Source organism: Zalophus californianus, chromosome 3, assembly GCF_009762305.2.
Source record: "Zalophus californianus isolate mZalCal1 chromosome 3, mZalCal1.pri.v2, whole genome shotgun sequence".
Classification (NCBI taxonomy): Eukaryota; Metazoa; Chordata; class Mammalia; order Carnivora; family Otariidae; genus Zalophus; species Zalophus californianus.
Genome location: NC_045597.1, coordinates 126,137,534 through 126,161,187, shown reverse-complemented (window position 1 = coordinate 126,161,187; position 23,654 = coordinate 126,137,534). Strand labels below are relative to the sequence as shown.

The window sequence follows — 23,654 nt, the reverse complement described above, 5'->3', positions numbered from 1 at the left end:
TCACTTACCTGTAGAATCAAAACAAACAAACAAAAAAGAAACAAATCCACACACACACAAAAAAGCCCCCACCAAACTCACAGAAAAAGAGATTTGTGGTTACCAGAGGCAGGGAGTGGGGACTGGGAGAATTGGAAGAAGGTGGTTGAAAGGTTTAAACTTCCAGTTATAAGATGAGCAAGTACCAGGCATGTAATGTAAACATGATGACTAAAGCTAACACTGCAGTATGATATTTAGGAAAGTTGTTAAGAGAGTAGATCCTAAGAGTTCTTATCACAAGGAGAATTATTTTTCTCTCTTTTTTTTTATTGTATCTATATGAGATAATGGAGGGTGGATGTTGATTAACCTACTGTGGTAATTATGTCACAATATATGTAAATCAAACCATCACGCTGTATACTTTAAACTTACACAGTGACATATGTCGATTATTTCTCAAAAAAAAAAAAAACTGGAGAAAAAAATGGTTGTCAGAATGAGAACCACTATCACAGACTGGGAGCTCAAAAAACAAATTTTAGATATGCTAAATTTGAGGTGACCAGGACAAACATATAAAGATAGTCACAGGGAACCTGGAGATTTGATTCTAGAAAAGAGGACAAGGTAAGTGATAGAGACATGGGTGGCATTTAGAGAAGTCATATGATTATAATGAATGAGGACTCAAAAATGAAAGAGTAGGGAGAGAAAGTCTCAACATTGGGGAAATAATCAGCTTTAAGATTTGGGAGAAGAAAGAGGAGTTAACAAAAGAATCAGAAAGGGCGCCTGGGTGGCTCAGTTGGTAAAGCGACTGCCTTCCGCTCAGGTCATGATCCTGGAGTCCCGGGATCGAGTCCCGCATCGAACTCCCTGCTCAGCGGGGAGTCTGCTTCTCCCTCTGACCCTCTTCCCTCTCGTGCTTTCTCTCTCTCATTCTCTCTCTCTCTCAAATAAATAAATAAAATCTTTAAAAAAAAAAAAAAAGAATCAGAAAAAGAATAGATAGATACGTAAAAGAATCAATACATTAAATATTTAATGAGTACCTTCCATAGGTCAGGTACTATTCTAGGCAGTGAATTAGACTGATGGAAACAGAAAAAAATCTCTGCCTTTATAGATCGTAGAGCTGATGGAGAGAGTAATATAACAGGGGCCCATGTTTGAAGCTGATGGAGAATAATATAACAGGGGCCATGTTTGAAAAGGACTTCAAAAGGACAAGAAGTCAATAATGTCAGATGCTATAAAATCAATGATGAGAACTGAATAAGAACTACAGGATTTGGCTTGTCTAATGTACATTAGCACTAGAATTCCAAAGGACATGTATTATTTTACAATCAGAAAGAAATAAATAAGCTGTTTCCATTTCGAATATATACTATATTTTCAATAAATGGTTGGTAAGAAAATCAAACTTACATAGTTACACTACTGGAAGAAAACCCCTAATAGAATTGTAATTGCAAATAAACAAATTCCTTAGCAAAGTTTCATCTTTCCATTATTAGCCATGTTATTATATGGTTATAATTACATATTAATACCAGGTTCTTTAGTACACTGTTCCTAACAATGAATGAAAATATTCTCCTTTCTGTCGGCCCCGTTCCAAAGTTCTCTATTTTTTAGGCACTTTCTGGAGTAGTCAACAAATATGTTGAGAAATATATTTTTTATAACAACATAACAAGTACAATGACAGAAGTGAATCGGAAAATTTGCATTTTACATAGATGATCTTACTGTCATGAAGACAGGAAGCCTCTTGCACTATAACATTTAGCTCAAGGAAGCAGATTCACACAATGAAATGTTTACCATTATGCATTTCTGAATTACTGTATCCTTGTTTCTTCCTCTTTATCCTTGTTGCACTTTAGGTAAATCAATATTCAGATAACCTATATCATGAAATTGTTAAATAGTGATTATTTTAATGGTTCTGTTTCAAATTCATGTCTTCAGTCTCTGCTGATCAATATCTTCCATTTTTCATTTGAACTTTAAAATTTTGCTCATGTTTTTTGAAGTTATATACAATCTGTTCATTTACAGTCTTACATTTAATTCATTTACATAATTGAAATAATATATTTATTGCTACTAATGCTAATTAGCTCATTCTAAGGTAACAGATTAATAAAATAAATATTTCAGCTGAAGCACCAAGAACCAATAGGTATTTCTCTCCAAAGAGGATGTAAGAAGGATGCAGAATTTACAAACCATGTTCCTGAAAACCTAGTTATCTAATTCCTCATCCACACTAAGGCTATAAAGAGTCATAAGTTGAAAACATAGACACATATTGGAAAGGACTTTTTCAGAGAAAGCTATAGTGTGAGTCCCAAGTCTTCTTGCTCCCCTACAAAGGCAGGGACGGGGGGTGTCTGCCCCTCCCTCAAGTCAAGCAAGTAGAGCTCCAAGGGCATCAGAAGGGCTTGATATGCCTCCTAGAAAGGACTGGAGTATGATTTCTGCCTGAGAAACACAAAGTTTGCCCAGCTACTGATGACTGAGATTGCTGCTTTAAATAACATACTCTTCTAGTATTTATCAAGGCAGTGAGAGTGTGTGTATTTTCTGTGAATCATATATGGGTCACATGAGAGAGCGAGAGAGACAGAGAACCAGAGGAAGAGAGAGAGAATGTGGAATGTGGGCTTATCTTTGATTCTGTCCAAGAGTCTGTCATGCAGCAGCAACAAGACTTCGGCAGAGAGACTATGTCGCTATAGCTGAATGCCTAGGGGATGAGGAGGAATAAACAATAAGGCAGAAGAGAGTGCAGGTGAGAGACCCTCCAGGGGAGAATGAGTAATGTCAAATCCTTATTAAGCCTAGAGTGTGATATCAGCTTGCAATTGTACTAGTTAAATCAAAACTTTCCTGCCCCACCCCCTCTAGTTCTTTTCATTTCCTACGCTCCAAATCTAAAGGGACCAGAGTTAAGACAATGATAGAGCATCTGGAAGAAGGAGAAGTTCAAGGTCGGAGGGGAAAAAAAAAAAGGCAACTACAGCCTCTTTACTCAACTGCAGCAGGCCTGGGCAAGAGAAGTGGAAAAATCCTTATGGTTAAAGCCAAGTTCAAACTTTCACTATTACATGAGACTAAATATTTTAATTACCGATTAGAGGACTTTGAGTTACCTAAAAGTGACTAGAAAAACTGGGAGCCTACCAGTGTTTTCATTCAGGAGCAGAATAACAATTAGACCCACTGAATAAATACAAAGAGATGGTATAAGACAGAAATAGTTACAATAGTTATGATTAAATCCCACAAGGAGTATTCATTCAATATAACAGTTACAAGAATCTTACAAATGATCATAATTTTTTGATATTCATAAATGGACCATTAACCTTTAAACTCTTTTATTGAAATAGTAGTTGACTACAGTGAGATTATAAAAAGAGAAAAAAGACAAAACAGATTTTTAATTTATTAATACCTTCTATGGGTCAGTTATTTTCGTATACTATCTCTTCTATGTCTTACAATAACCTAGTTGAAAGAGCACTGGTATTAATCTTAAAATTCAGTGCAAATAATAAAGGAGCCTAAAAAACCATACATTCATGTTCATGGATAGGAGGACTCAATATTGTCAAGATGTCAGTTCTTCCCAATGTGATTGGGATTCAATGTAATCCAATTAAAATCCCAGGAAGTTATTTTATGGACATCAACAAACTTATTCTAAAGTTTATATGGAGAGGCAAATGATCCAGACTAGCCAACATAATATTGAAAAAGAAGAACAGTTAGAGGACTGACACTGACACTACCTGACTTCAATGCTTATTATAAAGTGACAGTAATCCAAACAGTGTGATCTTGGCAAAAATAACAGACAAATAGATCAATAGAACAGAATAGAGAGCCCAGAAATAGACCCCCTCTCTAGCTCCATCCATGTCATAAATACAGTCAACTAATCTCTGTCAAAGAAGCAAGGGCAATACAATGGAGCAAAGATAATCTTTTCAACAAATGGTACTGGAACAACTGGACATCCACGTGCAAAAAAATTAATCTAAACACAGACTTTATGCCCTTAATAAAAATTAACTAAAAATGGATCATATTCCTAAATGTAAAACACAAATCTGTAAAATTCCTAGAAGTTAACATAGGAGAAAACCCAGATGATATTCAGTATGTTGGTGCCTTTTTAGATACAACATCAAAGACACTATCCATGAAATAAAGAATTAATAAGCTGGAATTCATTAGAATTAAAAATTTCTAAAAAAAGTTTAAAAATTAAATTAAATTAAAAATTTCTGCTCCGTGAAAGATAATGTCTAGAGAATAAGAAGACAAGCTACAGATTAGGAGAAAATATTTGCAAAAGACATATCTGATAAAGGGCTATGATCCAAAATATACAAAGAACATTTAAAACTCAATAATAAGAAAACAAACAGCCCAATTTAAAAAATGGGCCAAAGACAGAAGACACAAACACACATCTCTCCAAAGAAGACATTCAGATGGCCAACAGACACATGAAAAGATGCTCAACATCACTCATCATCAGGAGAATGCCAATCAAAACTATAATGAGATATCACCTCACACCTGTCAAAATGGCTAAAATAAAAAATACAAGAAACAACAGGTGTTGGCGGATGTGGAGAAAAAGGAACTTTCTTACACTGTTGGTGGGAATGCAAACTGGTGCAGCCACTGTGGAAAACAGTAAGGAGTTTCCTCAAAAAGTTAAAAATAGAACTACCTTATGATCCAGCAATTGCACTACTGGGTATTTACTCAAAAAATACAAAAACATTAATTCAAATGGATACATGCACCCCTATGTTTATAGCAGCATTATTTACAATGCCAAATTATGCAAGCAGCCCAAGTGTCCAACAATAAATGAATGGATAAAGAAGTGGTATGTATATGCAATGGGATATTATTCATTGATAAAAAAGAACGAAATCTTGCCATTTGCAATGACATGGATGGAGCTAGAGAGTATAATGTTAAGCAAAATAAGTCAGAGAAAGACAAATACCATATGATTTCATTCATATGTGGAATTTAAGAAACAAAACAAATGAGCAAAGGGAAAAAAAAGGAGAGAGAAACAAACCAAGAAACACTCTTAATTATAGAGAAGAAACTGATGGTTACCAGAGCAGAGGTGGGTGGGGGGATGGGTGAAATAGGTAAGGGGTTAAGGAGTGCACTTGTTGTGATGAGCACTGGGTATTGTATGGAATTGTTGAATCACTATATCATTTACCAGAAACTAATATAGCACTGTATATTAACTATACTGGAAATAAAATAAATACTTAATAAAGAAAGAAGAATACTATAAATGAATAAACAAATAAACATGAGCCAAAGATCTTAACAGACACCTCACCAAATGGCAAATAAGCATATGAAAAAACTCCACAACGTATGTCATCAGGGAAGTGAAATTAAAACAACTAAGATACCATTATGCACCTATTAAAATGGCCAAAACACTGAATGCTGGCAATGGTGTGGAGCAAAGGGAAGTCTCATACATTGTTGGTGGGAATGCAAAATGGTACTGGCACCTAAAAGAGGTTTATTAAAAAACTAAATATATTTTTACCATATTATCCAGAAGTCACATTCCTTAGTATTTACTCAAAGAAATTAGAAACTTATGTCCACAGAAAACCTGTACACAGATGTTTTTAGCAGCTTTATTCATAAGTGCCCAAACTGAGAAGAAACCAACAAGTTGCCCCGTAGGTGAATGGATAAATAAACTGTGGTACATCCACACAATGAAATATGATTTAGTGCTAAAAAAAATAATCTATCAAGATAGGAAAAGGGGGGTGGGGCACCTGGGTGGCTCAGTCGTTAAGCATCTGCCTTCAGCTCAGGTCATGATCCTAGGATCCTGGAATGGAGCCCCGCATCGGGCTCCTTGCTCAGTGGGAAGCCTGCTTCTCCCTCTCCTACTCCCCCTGCTTGTGTTCCCCTCTCACTGTGTCTCTCTTTGTCAAAAAAATAAAATAAATAAAATCTTTAAAAAAAAAAGATAGGAAAAGACATGAAGGAAACTCAAATGCATATTATTAAGTGAAATAAGCCAATCTGAAAAGACTATATTAGTGTATAATTCCAACTACATGACATTCTGGAAAAAGCAAAACTATGGAATGAGTAAAATGTGCAGCGTTTGGTAGGGGGCATGAGGGGTAATGAACAGGCTGAGCACAGAGGATTTTTAGGGCATTGAAAATACTCTGTATGATATTATAACTTGATATATGCCATTACACATTTGTCCAAACCCACAGAATTTACAACACCAAGAGTGAGCCCTAAAGTAAACTACTGGACTTCGGGTGATTATGATGTGTTCATGTAGGCCCATCCTCAGTAAAAAATATACCATTCTCGTGGGCGGTGCTGATACTGAGGGAGGCTCTGCATATGTGGGGGCAGGAAGTATATGAGAAATCTCTATTCCTTCCTCTCAGTTTTGTTCTAAACCTAAAACTGCTCTAAAAGATAAAGTCTTAAAAAATAGGGCATCTCAGTTTTTAAATGTTATTGTTCACACCAATATGCAGCCTATATCTTATACATGGTTATATACATTCAAGAAGAAGGAGAAAAAAGAAATTACATTTATATAGCATATTTGCTTCAGACATTATTTCTTTTTTTAGAATGTTAATAATGTGAGGTTTGGTTTTATTACCAAATATTTTAGGAAGTTTGTCAAACTAAATTTTACAGCAAAATGAACAAGAATTGAGTCAATAGCCAAATCTTGTGCTTCACTACCTCTTCAAAGGAAGATGCCAATTTCCTGAATGGAACATGAATATTTATTTGAAATGAGACTGATGAATTCCTATAAACATCAGATGTACTTAAGAAAATCAACAGTGCAACATGTACGTTTCTGATCCAGTTTATCTTAAATAAGAACCTGGTACTGTCTTTTTCCTAAAAGTACACAATCTGGGTGATAGTTATCTAATACCTACGAAACCAAATCTTATCAGAATCAAATAAAATACTTCTAATTAGCTGTTATTTTTATGGCTGGCTCTTTTGGACCAAAAAAAAAAAAATCAGTACTTTGAATGCCATTAAAAAAAACAGCATAAATTGCAATTTTAGAGTTACACTAAGAAATCAATTAAATCTTTCCATTAGACCTACCCAGAGTGAGGAGATAGAGTCATTTTGTGTTGCATCACATCTGTTCTAACTATTCACTCACTTGTCAGCAACCACATCCCAGAGCAGCTATGCCTCAACACTGTTCCTCTTGTTTTTGAAACATTTTGTCTCATCGCTGTTCTCAATGACTTTTTTCAGTTTGCTCTGCATCAGTAATCCAGGGATCTATAATACCATGCATCCAGCCCCGAAAACTCAATTGCTGTGCTCATGAACCATATATTTAAGACTTATTAGTCTTTCCCTTCATAAAGCATGAGGACCACTCACCACACGCCTTTAAAATATTAGTCATAAAAAAACATGAGGGCAGTTATGAATGAAGAGAATTTGAAAGTCTTGAGGTAGGGTACTAGGTATTTAAAGACTTCTCTAAAACACACTGATAACAATAATAGTATAGGAAATGATGATTTATTAAAGTAAGATAATCTGTCAAGGACAAGAGATATTTTATTTGGATTCAAAATAACTTATGACTTCCTGTATCTGGCTTTTCATTCTTTAAAGTAGAAATGATTTTATAGGTATTAGGTTATGCCCACAGAAGTCTTTTCATGATTATCCTACCAAGATACTTTTAACATCTTAACGAGAGGCTCAGGTTATATTTTAATACAGAAAATGTCCAAATGTGTTATTCAATGACTATTTTTTCATGTCTATGCACCTTAAAATTGCATGACAGAAATCGTGATTTACAGTACTACCAAAATCAGAAAGAAGTTTCTAGGCATAAATATTTATTTTATGTTGATAGATATTTTATTTATTTTTAAGATGGTAACTGAGAACATAGAGCATTATAATAAAAACTGTAGCCAAGAATATGGAGGATCAAAATATGGGTCTATTTCTATATTTACTAAAACATATAATGGATATAAATAAAAGCATGGATAAAATTACACTAAGGAATAAAGGTCTCAGGCTTTTAGTAGTCTCTTCTGGAATATGCAAGACACATCAAAAGACATCATTAAAATAGTGAAAAGATAAGCCACAAATGTGAGAAGATATTTGAAACACGTAAAAGCAACAAAGGACTTATATTCCTAATATATAAAGAAACTCTACACATCAATAAGAAAAAAATCCAATAAAATTTTTTTCAATTTCAATTTAAAATTTATTAATTTAATTTTAATTAAATTTTCAAAAATTTAAAGCATAAAACTTAAATAGGCACTTCATAGAAGAGGCTATCCAAGTGGCCAAAGAGCATACACAAAGTTGTTCAATCATATTCGTATTCAAGAAATGTAAATTAAAACAAATGGCATTATACACCCTACCAGAATGGCTAATGTTAAGAGAATGCCAAATGTTGACAAGAGTGTAAATGACATAAGCCCTCATACTTTTCTGGTGGAAGAATAAATATGTACCCCACTTTGGAAAATTATTTGGCATTATCTACTCAAATTGAAAATATGCATACCCTACCACTCAACAATAATTTCTAGGTATGAGAACTACATGTGTGCACCAAGAGACATATAAAAATGTTCACAGCAACATCATTCATAGTGGCTTCAAAATGTAAATGATCCAAATGTCCATCAGTAGTAGAATGCACAGCATTTACAAGCAAATGAATATTACACAAAAATGAAAATTAATAAACTAAAGCTCTAACCAAAAGCATTGGTGAATCCCACAAAAAACAATATTGAGCAATAGAGAAAGACACAAACACCCCCATATGAGTTCATTTATATAAAATTCAAAAACTGGCAAAACACCCAGTGTAACAAGACAAGCTAGAGATCCTTTTGGGGAGGAGGGGTAGATAGTGACTAGAAAGGAGCACTCAGAGGGGTTTGTGGAATTTAACTATCAAGATGGTAGTTACACACATGTTGATGATCATTCATTGAGTTGTACATTTATGTTTCCATGTTTTAACATTTATAAATACTTGTGTTATACTTTGCAATAACATAATTTTTAAAATATTAATATTAATATAAAATAAAATATTAATAAAATAATATTAAACATAATTTAATTTTTTTTTTGCAGCAGGGGGACATTTAATTGTGGGTTCTTCTGATGTTAACAAGTCTGACACTTCACAAGACGCTCCCCGCTGTCACCAGCTTTGCTCAGGGCGGCCCTAAGGACGGCAGATGCCCCAGGGATTTTCCAGACGCGCAGGCTTCGTGCCCCACGTGGAGCCTGGGCTGCCAGGTGCAGCCCGGCCGTGGGTCGGGGGCACGTGAGCACCGTGACAAGAAGAGCGGACGTGCCGTCACCGGAGAGTTCAGCCACCGGGAATTGGAATTAAATAGGAACAGAAAGCCACTGCCCATCAAAAAATAGCTTTTTGAAGTCATGTGTTCTATATTTATTTCATTTTTCCTGAAGCATATGTACAATATACTATCTAAAACTAGAAAAATCCTAGGTTTAATTCCAGGGTTGTGCTAATTTACACAGTACATTTGTGTTCCATATTTTACACAAGCATTTAATAGAGTCTATGGTTTTTAGACTTATTTCTACTGCTTATAGATTAACTACTTGTAATTGATCTATTCTTATCATCTTTCTTGTTATATTCTTTGTTGGGAGACTGAGAAACAAATAAACATTAAAGTGTTCTGAATTTCCCTCATTATCTTTCATTTTTTCACTGACTTCAAGTTTATGCTTCAAACTTACCATTTTCAAACAACTCATTTATTCCCAGTTGAAAATATAATTTCAAATTATACAGGGTAAGTGAAAGATGACATGAAAAATAACAAGATGCAAAATTTTAGCAGTTTTCTAATATCAGGATTGATTGCAATAGGAAGGAGAATAATCATCACATTCTTAGACGAACTTTCATGTTTATTAAATACTGTAACAAAAATAGGTTGAACTTATTTGCTGGCATCAAAAGTTTTTTTGTATAATCAAAGCATCACCACCACCATTAGCACAAAGCTGTAAAGCCGGCTCTATCTTTGGACTCTCTAGTAATCACATTCCAATCACTGAATCTGGCAGACTGGAACCTCTCATTGCAGGTCTGCAATATAAGCATAATCTCTTCTGTCTACTGTAAAGACCTGTTCACTTTTACCTGGATGCACTAACACAACCAGGTTCCTAACAACACTGCCTTATACACAATTGGGTCATATAATAGACTAGGATTCTGCTGATGTTTCTCATATATTGGGGTGACAAAACTTTTTGTGAGTACTAAAATTCAAACATTTCCCCAAAAATCTTTTTTGTTAAATTGTTGCTTGCTCCAGAAATATGAGACCTAAATTATTGCATGTCTTCACAGACCCATACTCCAATTTACAGTTTAAACCTCCAAGTTCCCAATAGAGAACGTGATACTTCCTCACATCCTCCTTTATCTTATTCCTCTTTGGAAATTGAATTCTGAAGAATTCTCAGGCACCTATAAGAACATCTTTGAAATATTTTCTTTGAAATCCTTTCAAGTAAAATAAATATGCTTAATAAATATTCTCAGAAATTTTCTTTGAAGTTCTCAGCATAGTAATCTCATATAGCCTCACTATGCAGAATACCAAAGCCCAAATCAAGTGGGATGGTGTTTATAACATGGTTTCAGTCTCAATATATGATTGGGTACTTGATTATCAAGGCACCTGAACTGACCGTGGATTAGGAATAAAGACAGATGATTGTCCTGAAGTTACTGAAAAAAGTGAAATCTAGGAAATTCTACCGCTTAGAGACCACCAGGGTGCCAAATATTTGTCCCTGATAAAACAGACCTTAGGTCTAAATTTCAATAAAGGTACTCAGATGGTTGGAGGAGGAAAGATAGTAGGTGGCATCCAAAAATAGTGGCTGACACATCAGAGGGAGAATCTAGGCCACCTGACTTATTTCCAAGTTTCACTAAATAAAGAGGCAGAAGCTTCTCAGGATCAATAGCCCTTGATCCTAGCTGGATATTAAATCACCTGGGATACTTAAAAAAAAAAAATACCAGTGTTTAAGTAAACACCAAATATTAATTAAAGTCTTTGAGGGTGGAGTCCAGCATAAATATTTTTTAAAAATGTTATTTATTTGAGAGAGAGAGAGAGAGGGAGGGGCAAAGGAGGAGGGGGAGGGAGAGAATCTCAGGCAGATTCCACGCTGAGCGCAGTGCCCAATGTGGGGCTCCATCTCCTGACTCTGAGATCATGACCTGAGCTGAAACCAAGAGTCAGACACTTAACTGACTGAGTCACCCAGGTGCCCTGGACCACACTTTAAATAGCAAAGTTTCTAGAACAATGGATCTCAAGCTTGGCTGCATATTAGAATTACCCGGTGGTCCTTTTAAAAAAATACCTACATTTAGGCCCTGCCCCCAGAGATTCTGATTGGTATGGGGCTTGGCCATCACTATGTTCTTAAAACTCTTAGATATAGTCAATGTTGAGAACCACTGTTCTGAAAAACTGACACACTGCATCCAGCTATGAGGGGAAAAAAAAGATGTCAGAAGCAGAGGGAACAAGTTTATTTATGTTTGTTTACTAAGTATTTGTCAGGTGATGTGAACATATTTTCTCAAACACTAGAAGATAATGAAAATTCAAAGTAACCATTAAGGTTTAGTCCAACATATGTAATCCATTCTCAGAATCTAAGAGGGAATCTGGACTAACTATAAGCAGATGAAGGATTGAATGAGAAAAATCTACCTAATTGTCTCTTTATTGCATTCCCAGACTCCACCTCATGAAAAAAAAAATCCTGAAAATATCGAGGACACTTTTACACCTCCACTCTCTATCCACTGACACAGAGACGACCATCCTTGTATCACGCAGGCGAAGATACACAAGAGTATTTTCTTTACACAGTCCTGACAATAGTCATTCTACCTCTGGCAGAAGTACATGGTATTTGAGTAAGCTTAATGCCCTAACTGTACTTATTGTGATTGAAACAAGGAGCATACTGATGGTAGTGCCTCTCTATGAAAAATAATTGGGAAACTGTAAAATACTACAAATCAGTGAAGAATCAAAATAATCTCAATGGCCCAAAGGAAGATCATACCTCTGAAAATTATCTACTTCGGGAATGAAAGGAAATGCCCAGAAATAGCTGGGAATCATCAATAGACTATAAAAATAGAGACTCTATCAAGCAGAATAAGAAAAACTAATTAGGAAAGAATGGGAAGAAATATAAAGAAAATAGTATGAGATAAGAAAGAACTTTAAGAAAATTAAAAATGCAACCACAAAATCAAAACTAATAATAGAAATAGTAAAATGCAGAACTGATATTGCAGAGAATCAAATGGATAATATGAGAAACTAACTTCAAACTACAAAAGAAAAAGACAAAGAACAGATATCACTATTCCAACATGTAGATAATTAATATTCACAAAGAAGATAACAAAGTAAGTGGAACAGAATCAGATAAAACAGGAAAATGTGCTGTAAGCAGAAAAATACCAGTGTATGCACATTGGAAAGGCCTTTTAAGACACCCACCAGTAGGCCTGTCTTAGCAATTTTCTTAATTAAAGGGACCCAGAAAAATGTCTATAAGCTTTCAGGCTTAAAAGATATAACCTTAAAAATGAAAAAAAAAATAGAGACTACAGACTTCTCTGCAACACTTACTGAAAACAGATATTGAATAAAGCAATATATATAGAATATTAAAAGTAAAATTGTTACCCCAAACTTGCTATGCCACTAACTTCATATCTGAATATATGGGAATGACTAAAGGGGTACTGTGGGTTTGTGGGAGGTCAGGGACTGTTTAAAATGACAGAGACTCAATCATGGTTAAGAGATGGTGAGAAAAATCCAGTTGAGAGGAAGAAGCCAACTAGATTATAAATTGTGTACATTTCCAAATGGGAGGGAACAGGAAATAAACAAAATTGAAAAGAAAAACTCCCTTATTGCATCAAGAGAAAGTTTTAAATGTAGGCACATAGGTATGTTTAATAGGAGAGAAGTTGAATGAGTTCGTTCTGATGAGCTACTTTCCCTGCAAAGGAGAAAGCATCTGCTAAATGATGGTTAAAAAAAAGATGGTAGAGAATGATGAAAAAGTTTGAAAAACAGTTAATTTAAAGATCAAAGAAATGTAGTAGAACTCAATAGGTGCTGTTGAAGGTCAATTATATCATGAATTTAAATAGTTACAACCTGCCCGGTTGAATGATTGATTACATACAGCACAGCGTGCCCATTGGGGCTACATAGGAAAAGTAGGAACACAGAGGGACCCCAACATAAGTATGGTTAAGTGGGAGTAAAGGTATGAATAAAATTAAAACAGGGACCCTATGATATTTAGAATATTAGCAGAAGTATTACTAAAATGATAGGCTATGAAATCAGAGTAGGCTAAGAAAACAATGAAAGAAAGATGATAGTATGGACAGAAAGAAGTAGAGCAGGCAAGCAGGAGAGATGCGTGGTCAGAAAGCAAAGCGAATGCACTTACCTCAGAGGCACAGTAATGACCGAGGAGAAGGGAGCTAGGTGCAATGAAGGAGAGGGTCATAGAAGATGGGAGTGTCAAGAAACTGAAAGCCAGGTTCTTGGTTATGTCATGGACACAGGCTTTCATAGCACTCATAAATTGTTAACAACTACCGTATCGCTATATTTTGATATTCTGTATCTACTTCCAGAGGAAGAACATTCAAAATAGTAGAATGTCCACATCCTAAGAGGGAAATTTGGCCAGCATCAGCAACAGTATGTGGGAACTTAATAAAGGCATTCCCCCCAACACCAGGGTTTTAGAGAAATGACTATTATTTGTATATATTATCAATAGTTTATACAACTAAGTTTTACAATTTATGTGTATTTCCTCAATCACAAATCTAAGCCAATTCTCACCTTCACAAAGCACAACTCAAGAAGAATAAACAAGGTTTTTCTCTCTCACTTCTCCCCCATCGGACCAACCAGCGTCTCTTATAAAGTATAAACAATTTTATGAGTATGAGGTATGACTGCTAATTATGGATTTAAGCAAGTACAATATTATTACCATTGTAAATTTAATAAAAAACAAGAAGAAAGATTCTTACCAAAGGAAGGTGACTCCCTCCCATCCTCTAATCCTGAATCTCTCTCTCTGTCTCTCTTTCTGTGTTTATGACCACGATGCCTGTGACGTCGATGGCTTTTTCTTCCTCCCAGGGGCACATGAACTCCAATAAATAGTGTCCGATGACCTTCATCAGAAGCAAATGCATGAATTAAACTCTGAATTATTCCAAAGCACAGAAGATGATGATTTACGTATCAATGGAACTCAATTCAATTCAATCCAGCAAACCATTTTTGAGTGTTTATGGTATGTAAAGCTTGCAACTTGGCATTTATTTTGGCACTTAGACCTATTGAAATATACCACAGATCTATCACAAACATTTACGATACTAATTATTTGGTTATATATCTTATAATCACCATTAAATTATTAATTGTCTTAATCTCTCTGTGTCTACTCCTCATAGTTAGAATTATACTCTTCTCATTAAGAAAATTTATTCTATTTTCTCCCTACCCTCAACAGTGTTATACTACCAGTTCCCTTCCCTTCACAGTTAAGTATGTGAAACAATCACTATCCCATAAAACAGGTTTCACCAATGTCTGTAGTAATGCCAAATACCGTGGAACTTTTTTCGTTCCATTATTTCTCTCTGTGGCTCTTGATACAATTGACCACTCCCTTCTCTATGACCACTTTCTCTTGGTACTCTTTCTTCTCCTTTGTTTTGTTCATATTAGTTTCCTTTGCTGGTTCTTCTTCTATTTACCCATTCAAGGTCGAAGATCCCCAGGCTCTATCTTTGACCTTATGATTTCAGCTGATACATATTTATTACAGGCTCTGAGGCCTAAAACTTAATGACAGATTGCTCTCTTGGACTGCAGGCCTATATATCCCTCCACCTATTAGACATATTACTTGCGTATCCTTCCCACGGGCACATCAAACTCAACACGTCCATGGAACTCATCATTTTCTTTGACTCCCAAGTACCAGCCATTATCATATATCTTAGTAAGTGTGCCATCTATCCAGAAGGCCATCTAATTTATCACCAGGTTCTCCTTTATATCTCTAGAATCCATTCCCTCTTCAGTATCCCTAGTGCTACTGTCTTAGTTGGATTCTGATCATTTCCTACCAGAACTGTTGTAAGAACATTCTCCTTCCGGATTTTTTTTTTCTTTCTTAACCACACTCTTGTCCCACCTTTTATCCATCCTGAATGCTGATGGCTTTTTTTTTTCCCTAAAAATGCAAGTGTGACTACATTACTCCCCTGCTTTAAACCCATTGATTGTTCTCTGTTTCCTATATGATAAAGTTTTAATACTCTTTAAAGCCAAATAATCTGACCTCTGCCTACATATCTGGCCAGGCTTCTAAATATACTCTGCCTCACATACTATAAGCCAGTGTGAGCCCCTTAATCCCTTTAGCCAGATGTTCTCAACTCTGTTTTCACTTAATACTATTCTTATTCTTCCAACTGTAGGAAATGTCTTTGTCTTTCTTAACTATCTGGTGAATACCTACTCACCTTTCAGGTCTCTAAGGATTATGCCACCTATAAAATTTTCCATATCTTCTCACTCTAAATACAGTTGACCACTTTCTTCTTTAAGTACTTCCTCTAGTACTTAATAACTCTTGATTGTAATTATTTACCTTAAAGTATTCTTCTTACAAATCTTCCCCGAGAAGGACATTGTGTACTTCATTTGTATCTTTAGCACCTGACACAGTACCTGGCATACAGCAGATGCCTAACAAATGTTTACTGAAATAACAAACATTTTATTGAGTGGTATTGTGCTAGGTATCAAGAATACAAATATAAACAAGAAATTATTTTATTTTTATAAGTCAGCAGGTTTCAGGCCTCCCCAACTTATATAAAAAGTGGGACTCACAAGTGTGATATATTGTCCTGGGTATCTCTTCCCTGAACAAACATATCATTATAAAGGAAGAGAAGATGTGAACCCCAGAACAAACATACATTAACCTATGCATTCAACACAATCACAAATTTCCGACATTATTATTTCAATATAACTAGAACAAATAATCTAAAATCTATAAGGAAAAACTAAAAGAAAAATAACCAATAACATCTTGAAGTTCAAGGAGAGAGAATTTACCTTATGAAATATCAAGATATACTACAAAGTTGTATACTTAAAATAATTCACAAATTTTGGCATCTTAAATGTTAGTAATGTCAAATTACTTGGACCATCACTACATTGTTATTTTCTAATATGTTGAAGGTTATTAATCAGGGGGAATGTGCAGAGCAAGAAAGAGAATTCAGATGGACCCTTGTGTAAAATTAACATTTAAGAGAAAGAAAAAGAAATTAAATGCTTAAAAGTAAAAAAAAAAAAAATGAAGTCACAGACTTCCAATTAAATATGGGAGATTAGACACCTGCTTTTTATCTCTATTGTCTCTGGAAATTGTCTTCTTAATGCCAAGTTAGTAAACAATTTCTTAAAGAACACTAATCAAAAAAGAAATGATTAATAAGTTTTATTACATTTAAGTCAGGAACTTCTCTTCATTATAAGAGTTGGGGGGCCACAAGGCATAAAAATATATTTCTAACACAAATAACTGATAAAAGACTAATAAACAAGATATAAAAAGAAATCCTACAAATCCTAAGAAAAATATAAAAACCCAACGGGAACATAGACAAAAATTTAAAAGGCACTTAATAAAAAAGAAAATACAAATTGCAAATAAATGTAGGAAAAGGTGCTCAACTCCACTAGTTCTCAGGGAAACAGAAGTTCAAACCATAATGAGATATCTCTATACTCCCACCATCTTGGCAAAAATTGAGATGGTTGACAATTCTATGTCTTGGTGTGGTGCAGACCAGTTTCTCATATACTACCAGTAGTCTTATACAAAACTACTTTGAAACTGCATAGCATTCTTTATTGAAATTAAAAATAGCATTCTTTATAACCCAGCAATTTCCTTGAATCCTAGAGAATTGCATGAAGATGTATAAAAATATAAGAGACATGTATAAGAATCTCTACAGCTGCACTGCTTATAAAGACAAAGTGCTGGAAACAACCCCAAAAATCCATTAACAAAATTTATAAGGAGATATTCACACAGTGGGATATACATAACAAGAATGAACAAAGCAGAGATATGCATAACAATATAGATGAATCTCACAAACATACTATTGAGCAAAAAAATATATATAATAGAATTTCTTTTATAAAGCTTTAAAAATAGAAGAACTAAAATATATTGCTCAGAGATACATACACAGGAAAGATCAGTACAAAAGTCAGAATACTTGTTACCTCTGGCATAAAGGTGAATAGGACCTATGACTGAGGAGAGGCACATGAGGAGCTTCTGGGGTGTTAGAAATGTTCTGTTTCTTCATACAAGTTTTTGCTTCAATAATACTTAAAATTTATACATAAGCTTTCTGTACTTTTCTGCATGTATGTTTCATTTCAAAATTTAAATAAATTAAAGAAACCAAAGAGGGAGAGTTTCAAGAAGGGGACAGTTACTAGTTTATGTGCTATAAAGGAGTCAAACAAGATTAAGACTAAAAATTAGCCATTACAGTTGGAAATTAATGCTTATCTGTTACCTTCATAAAAGTAACTTCAGTGAATTAGGAAATGAGTAAAATTGAGGAAGTTTAGGCAATAAATATTTCCTAGACTTGAAAATAAAGGCTTTACAGAAGGCAGTACTTGAACTAAATCTCAAGATTGCAAAGGTTTCTAATAATTACTGATTAAGATAACCATTCCCCAGATGGACAAAGATAAGGGGCACCAGGCACCTTAGGGCAAGTCCAGAGGGCCTGGCTGGGTATAGTGAATATTGTCTTTGTTTATGAAATGTAGATTTGATGGGCATGTGCCAAAAGTAACATCCTAAAAAGTTGCCAAGTCAAGGCTAAAATAAACCATCTGAAACCACATCCAAGCATAATCAGATAAAAGGATGCCAAGACACACAGCTGAACTGATGTCTTGAGGACATTAAATGCAAGGAAGACCAAACTGAAGGAGTTTCCTGAGGCAGAATCTTGCAAGGCTGGTTAAAATATCAAAATTCACTTGGGTAAATAACTATGATTGAATTGTTGGATCACATGGTAAGCTTATGTTTACCTATATGAGAAACTGCCAGACTGTCTTCCAAAGTGGCATTTGCATCCCAACCAGCAATGAATGAAAGTTCCTGGTGCTCCACATTCTTGCCAACATTTGATGTTGTCAGCATTTTGGATTTTAGCTATTCTAATGGGTGTGTAGTGATATCTCACTTTTAATTTGCAATTCCCTAATGACATACAATATTGAGCATCTTTTCATATGCTTATTTACTATCTGTATTTCTTCTTTGGTGAGGTGTCTGTTCAGATTTTTTCCTAATTTGTAATTGGATTTTTGTTTTCTTATTGTTGAGTTTTAAGGGTTCTTTTTATATTTTGGATATAAGTCCTTTATCGGATATGTCTTTTGCAAAAATTTTCTCTTTAGCTTTTCTTTTCATTCTTGTAACAGTCTTTCATAGAGTGTATGTTTAAATTTTAACGAAGTTCAATTTATCAATTTTTCTGTCATGAATTGTGTTTTTGTGCTGTATCTAAAAAGTCATCATCAAACTCAAGGTCACCTAGATTTTCTCCTATGTCAAGGTCACCTAGATTTTCTCCTATGTTATTTTCTGTAAGTTGCACAAGTTCGTGTTTTACGTTTAGGTCTATGATCCATCTTGAGTTAATTTTTATGAAAGGTATTAAGATCTCTGTCTAGATTCTAATCTAAATACTGAATTCACTCATTAGGTATTTGCCCCAATGAGTTGAAAGCTAATGTCCACACAAAAACCGGCACACAAATGTTTATAGCAGCTTTATTCATAATTGTCAAAAAATGGGAAACAACTAAGATGTTCTTTAAATGAATAAACAAACTGTGGTATGGCATACAATGGAGTATTATTAAACAATAAAAAGAAATGAGCTATCTACCATGAAAAAATGGAGAAACCTTAAATCAATATCGCTAATTGAAGAAGTCAGTGAAAAAGCTATGTACCCTAGGATTCCAACTATGTGAAATTCTGGAAAAGGTGAAACTATAGAGACAGTAAAACTGCCAAATGTTTCCAGGGGTTCAGGGATAGGTGGTAGGGATATTTAAGTAAAGCACAGGGCATTTTTAGAGAAGTGATACTATCTTGTATGATACTGTGATGGTGGATATGTAATACTACACATTTGTCAAAAGCCATAGAAATATAAAAAAACAAAGAGTGAACCCTAATGTAAACTATGAAATGTATTTAAAAATTATCTTCTAATACTGGTTCATCAATTGTAACAAATGTATTCCACTAATGAAAATGTTAGTAATAGGGGAAACCGTGTGCAGGGAGGAGAGGGGCATATATGGGAACTTTCTCTACTTTCTGCGCTATCTCCGCAAACCTAAAACTGCTCTAAAAAATAGTTTTTTAATTAAAAAAAAAGTCAAGACTCATAGCTCAGAGTAAATTACATGTAAGGGGGGAGAGGACTAACACTGTGTTCTCATGGTAATATATTTTATGAAAATTTATTAATGTAAAATATCTTCATGATGGGAGATACTTGAGTGTCTGTGGACATGTTGAGCAACTAAGAGGAAATAGAGGCATAAATACGTTTAGGTTGGATTTAATGGAATGTATTTACGTGATTTGCAGGCACCTCCATATATGAGTAAGTTATTGTTAGCTATCATAGAATTGGAATAGCTTCCAGGAATACTCCTTGTACCCACTGTGCTAAATTCACTTGACATCGGGACACCAAGGTTCAGGGCTGAAGTGGTATTACAAGATGCAGAGAATCACAATCTTCCTCACATTGGAAGTATGTGAGTAGTAGAGAAGAAGCAAAATTTCAATTGTATAGAGCCAGAGTTCATCTCCAGAAAATTCTAAATCTTACAGGTTATATATACAAGAAACTTGACAGAAGTTTTCTTAAATTTTAAGACCACCCCAAAAATTTTTGTGAAATTATAAATAAGTTGTAAAGATGAAAGAAACCTTTCTAGACTACGTTAGTAAAAAATAAATTTTAATTAATAATGATAAAGGGCGCCTGGGTGGCTCAGTCGTTAAGCAACTGCCTTCAGCTTGGGTCATGATCCCAGGGTCCTGGGATCGAGCCCCACATCGGGCTCCCTGCTCCGCGGGAAGCCTGCTTCTCCCTCTCCCACTCCCCCTGCTTGTGATCTCTCTCATGCTGTCTCTCTCTGTCAAATAAATAAATTTAAAAAAATTAATAATGATAAGGATAGAGTTAATTTTCCATATCCCCATCAGAAAATGATATTTAAAAATCGTTGACATTAGGGGTCAAAAATGTAGGGGGAAAAAGTATTACAGAGGTATGTCAGTTCATTTTTAAAAGTATGCTATTTCTCCAAATGGTACAATTTTGTGCTATTTATCACTTTCCAAATAAGTATTTGTTGATTTTTTTCTCATTCTAAATAAATATCTACTTTTGTACCTACTTTATATTCAAATGTTGACTTTTTTCCCCCTAGAGAACCCTCAAAAATGCATAAGCTCTAGGCCCCACAAAACCTAAATCTGCCCTAAGGCTACCTGTTGGTAAGTAGCCCCCAATTTTGTGTCTCCATCTCAAACCTCTTTCCCAGACTCCAAACTAACATATCCAAGCAATCATCTGACACCTCCACTGCATGCCTAAAATACAACTGGAAATCAACACGTACTAAACTAAACTCTTATTCTTCTCCATCCCAACTCCTTCCTATAAACTGCTCCCCCACAATCTTGTCCATCTCAGTTGATGACAAAACAATTTTCTAGTTGCTCAGAACAAGTGTCTTGGAGTCATTGTAGACGCCTCTCTTTTTCTTAAGCCTACAACTGATCCAACAAGAAACCTATTGGAGCAACCTGCGAAATATATACAGAATTTGTCCACTTATTATTTCACTTCACCACCCTGGGTCAGGGCCACATCATACCCAACCTGGATGACTGCAACAGTCTCCTGACAGGCCTTTGTGAGTCTACCTTTAGCCCCATGGTCTGCACCAAACACAATAGCTAGTGTAGTCTTCTTAAAATGCAGGTTAGATCATATCATTAATCTATCCTTCTAATGTTACCCTATTTTACTCAGAGAAAAGGACAAGATTTTTCTAGGGCTCTCCAAGGACTTGTGTGATCTGCACACCCCACTCCTATTGGGTCTCTGATCTCTTCTCCTGCTGATCTCTTCCTCACCCCAATTCACTTCAGCCACACTGGCCTCCTTGCTGTACTCACTGCCCATCCTGGGAACTTGCCTCTGTATTTTTCACTACCTGAAATATTCTTCCTACTTAGGTAATTCCTCACTTCTTTCAAGCCTTTGTTCATATTTCACCTTCTCAGCAAAGCCTACACTAAACACCTACTTAATATTACACCCTACCTTTTCTGATCCTTTATGCTTCTCAGACTCTTCTATTTTTATTTTTTCTGTGGCATTTACATACCATGTAATTAACTTATTATATTTAGTGTTTACTTTCTACTTCCCCTCCAAAGTTTTTCAACATAAGAAGAGCAGGGATTTTTCATTTTTTCACTGATGTATCCCAAAAGTACCTAGAACACTACTTGATAGTTCTTGATGCTCAATAAGTTCTTATTGAGTATATAAATCTTTTGCAAAAAATAGAGATGATATTTTTAAGTGAAATATATAGATAACAGACATAATAATGCATCGGATACTAAACACATTAAAAAACTTAATGGGAAAAAAAGGTATGGCCACAGATTTCAAAGCAACAGTAATGAAAAGGCCACAATTTATGGCTATGAAACCATAGAGAAAATATTTCCTATTTCTTCATGGTTAGACTTCTAAAGCAAAGAAAACTGGAATCTGGATTAAAGGACAAGCTTTGGAGGTTAAACTTTGACTAAAAGATAGAGACCTCTAAAGAGATGTAGACATTTATCTTCCAGATTTATGTCTTTACATTGCAAAAAATAATAAATCCCCAAAGCTACTGGTTTATATTCCAAAGGGTTTAAACTAGGGACCTTCCTCTTCTCTTCCTTGAGATTTGATTATATAAGGTAGATAAGATTTCTCTCTCTCTCTCAGGAGGGGAAAAGGCAGCTGTAGATAAATTCCTATATAAACTCCCAGATTCATAATTTTAGGGCTCCCTTCCTGGGTATATAACAATCTGGTTCTCATCACATCACCTTAAAGGGAAAGAAGGGGGCATGAAGAACCAATGTGGTTATTGCTATAAGTAGTAACAGCCTCCAATCCAGAAACCACCTTATGTTTGCTTTTAGAACAAAATTAATAGATGTAGATATTAAAAACATCAATGGGTTTAAGAGACTTTCTACAAAGACTGTATGAGAATATAATAGATATAAAATATTAAACATGAGGCCTATTACACAGCAGACACTCATACTTGTTAGTTCCCTTTCCCCTTCATACTGCTCACCCCTCAGTGGCTCAAAGGAATAAGAAGACAGAATAAAATTATCCTGTCGTATCTCACTGTCTTCCCGTTTCCTTCTATATTGCCAGCTTTTCTAATCCCAACTATAATAACCCTGGCTTAAGCAACTAGGGAATCACATTAGATCCTGTGGAAAACAGTATACAAATAAAATTTCCAGGTTAACATTTCCATAAATTTTTCCAAAAACATTATATCCAAAATTGAATTTTCCATCCTAGGAGACATCACTTAAGAAGACAAAGAATCCGAATAATGATAAATGTCATTGTTCAGAAATCATTTGAATATTATTAAACCTAAACTATTTTTAAGATTATATAGGGAACAATTTTATTTTGTGATATACAAAGTCCAAAAATTTAGTTAAAAGAGGGAATCTACTCAAATAAACATTTCTTAAGTTAATCAAAATAGTCAATAATTAATTTCATATCACGTCAAAACTCCAAAATTAATAAAAATGCAAAATCATTTAGATACAAATATGTTTCAAAAATATTAGTAAGAATAGGACAGTGCTATTAAAAGATTTTTTTGGAGGTAAGCACAGAACACTAGAATTTATTCAGAATTTACCTATATGTCACTTGAGAGAAAACACAATTTCCCCATTAGAAAAACAGGGTTCATTAAAGGTAACATTGCTTTCTGAGTAAAATTTTGCTAACAAATCCTGGATTTTTGACACTTAAATTGTGTGGATACAATCTTGCTAAGCAGATACAGAATTACTGTAGATATTTTCATATGTAAGAGGTATCAGTACTGAAACAACTCAATGTGGCTGTGGTCCTAGCATTTTTAGTGTTTACCAAATGCAGTGAGATTAGAGGTATATTTGGGAATGGAATG

At 34.8% G+C, this 23,654-nt stretch overlaps 1 protein-coding gene across 6 annotated transcripts in view; it reads right to left on the bottom strand.

Moving 5' to 3' along the window:
• The window catches only part of SLC4A10 (solute carrier family 4 member 10), a 301,324-nt gene that overhangs the window by 144,558 nt on the left and 133,112 nt on the right, over positions 1-23,654 (bottom strand). For all 6 annotated transcript variants that reach the window (XM_027590053.2, XM_027590051.2, XM_027590050.2 and 3 more), the window contains exon 3: positions 14,258-14,404. In XM_027590053.2, coding sequence (XP_027445854.1) covers positions 14,258-14,404 — 147 coding nt within the window. The remainder of the gene's footprint in view (positions 1-14,257; positions 14,405-23,654) is intronic.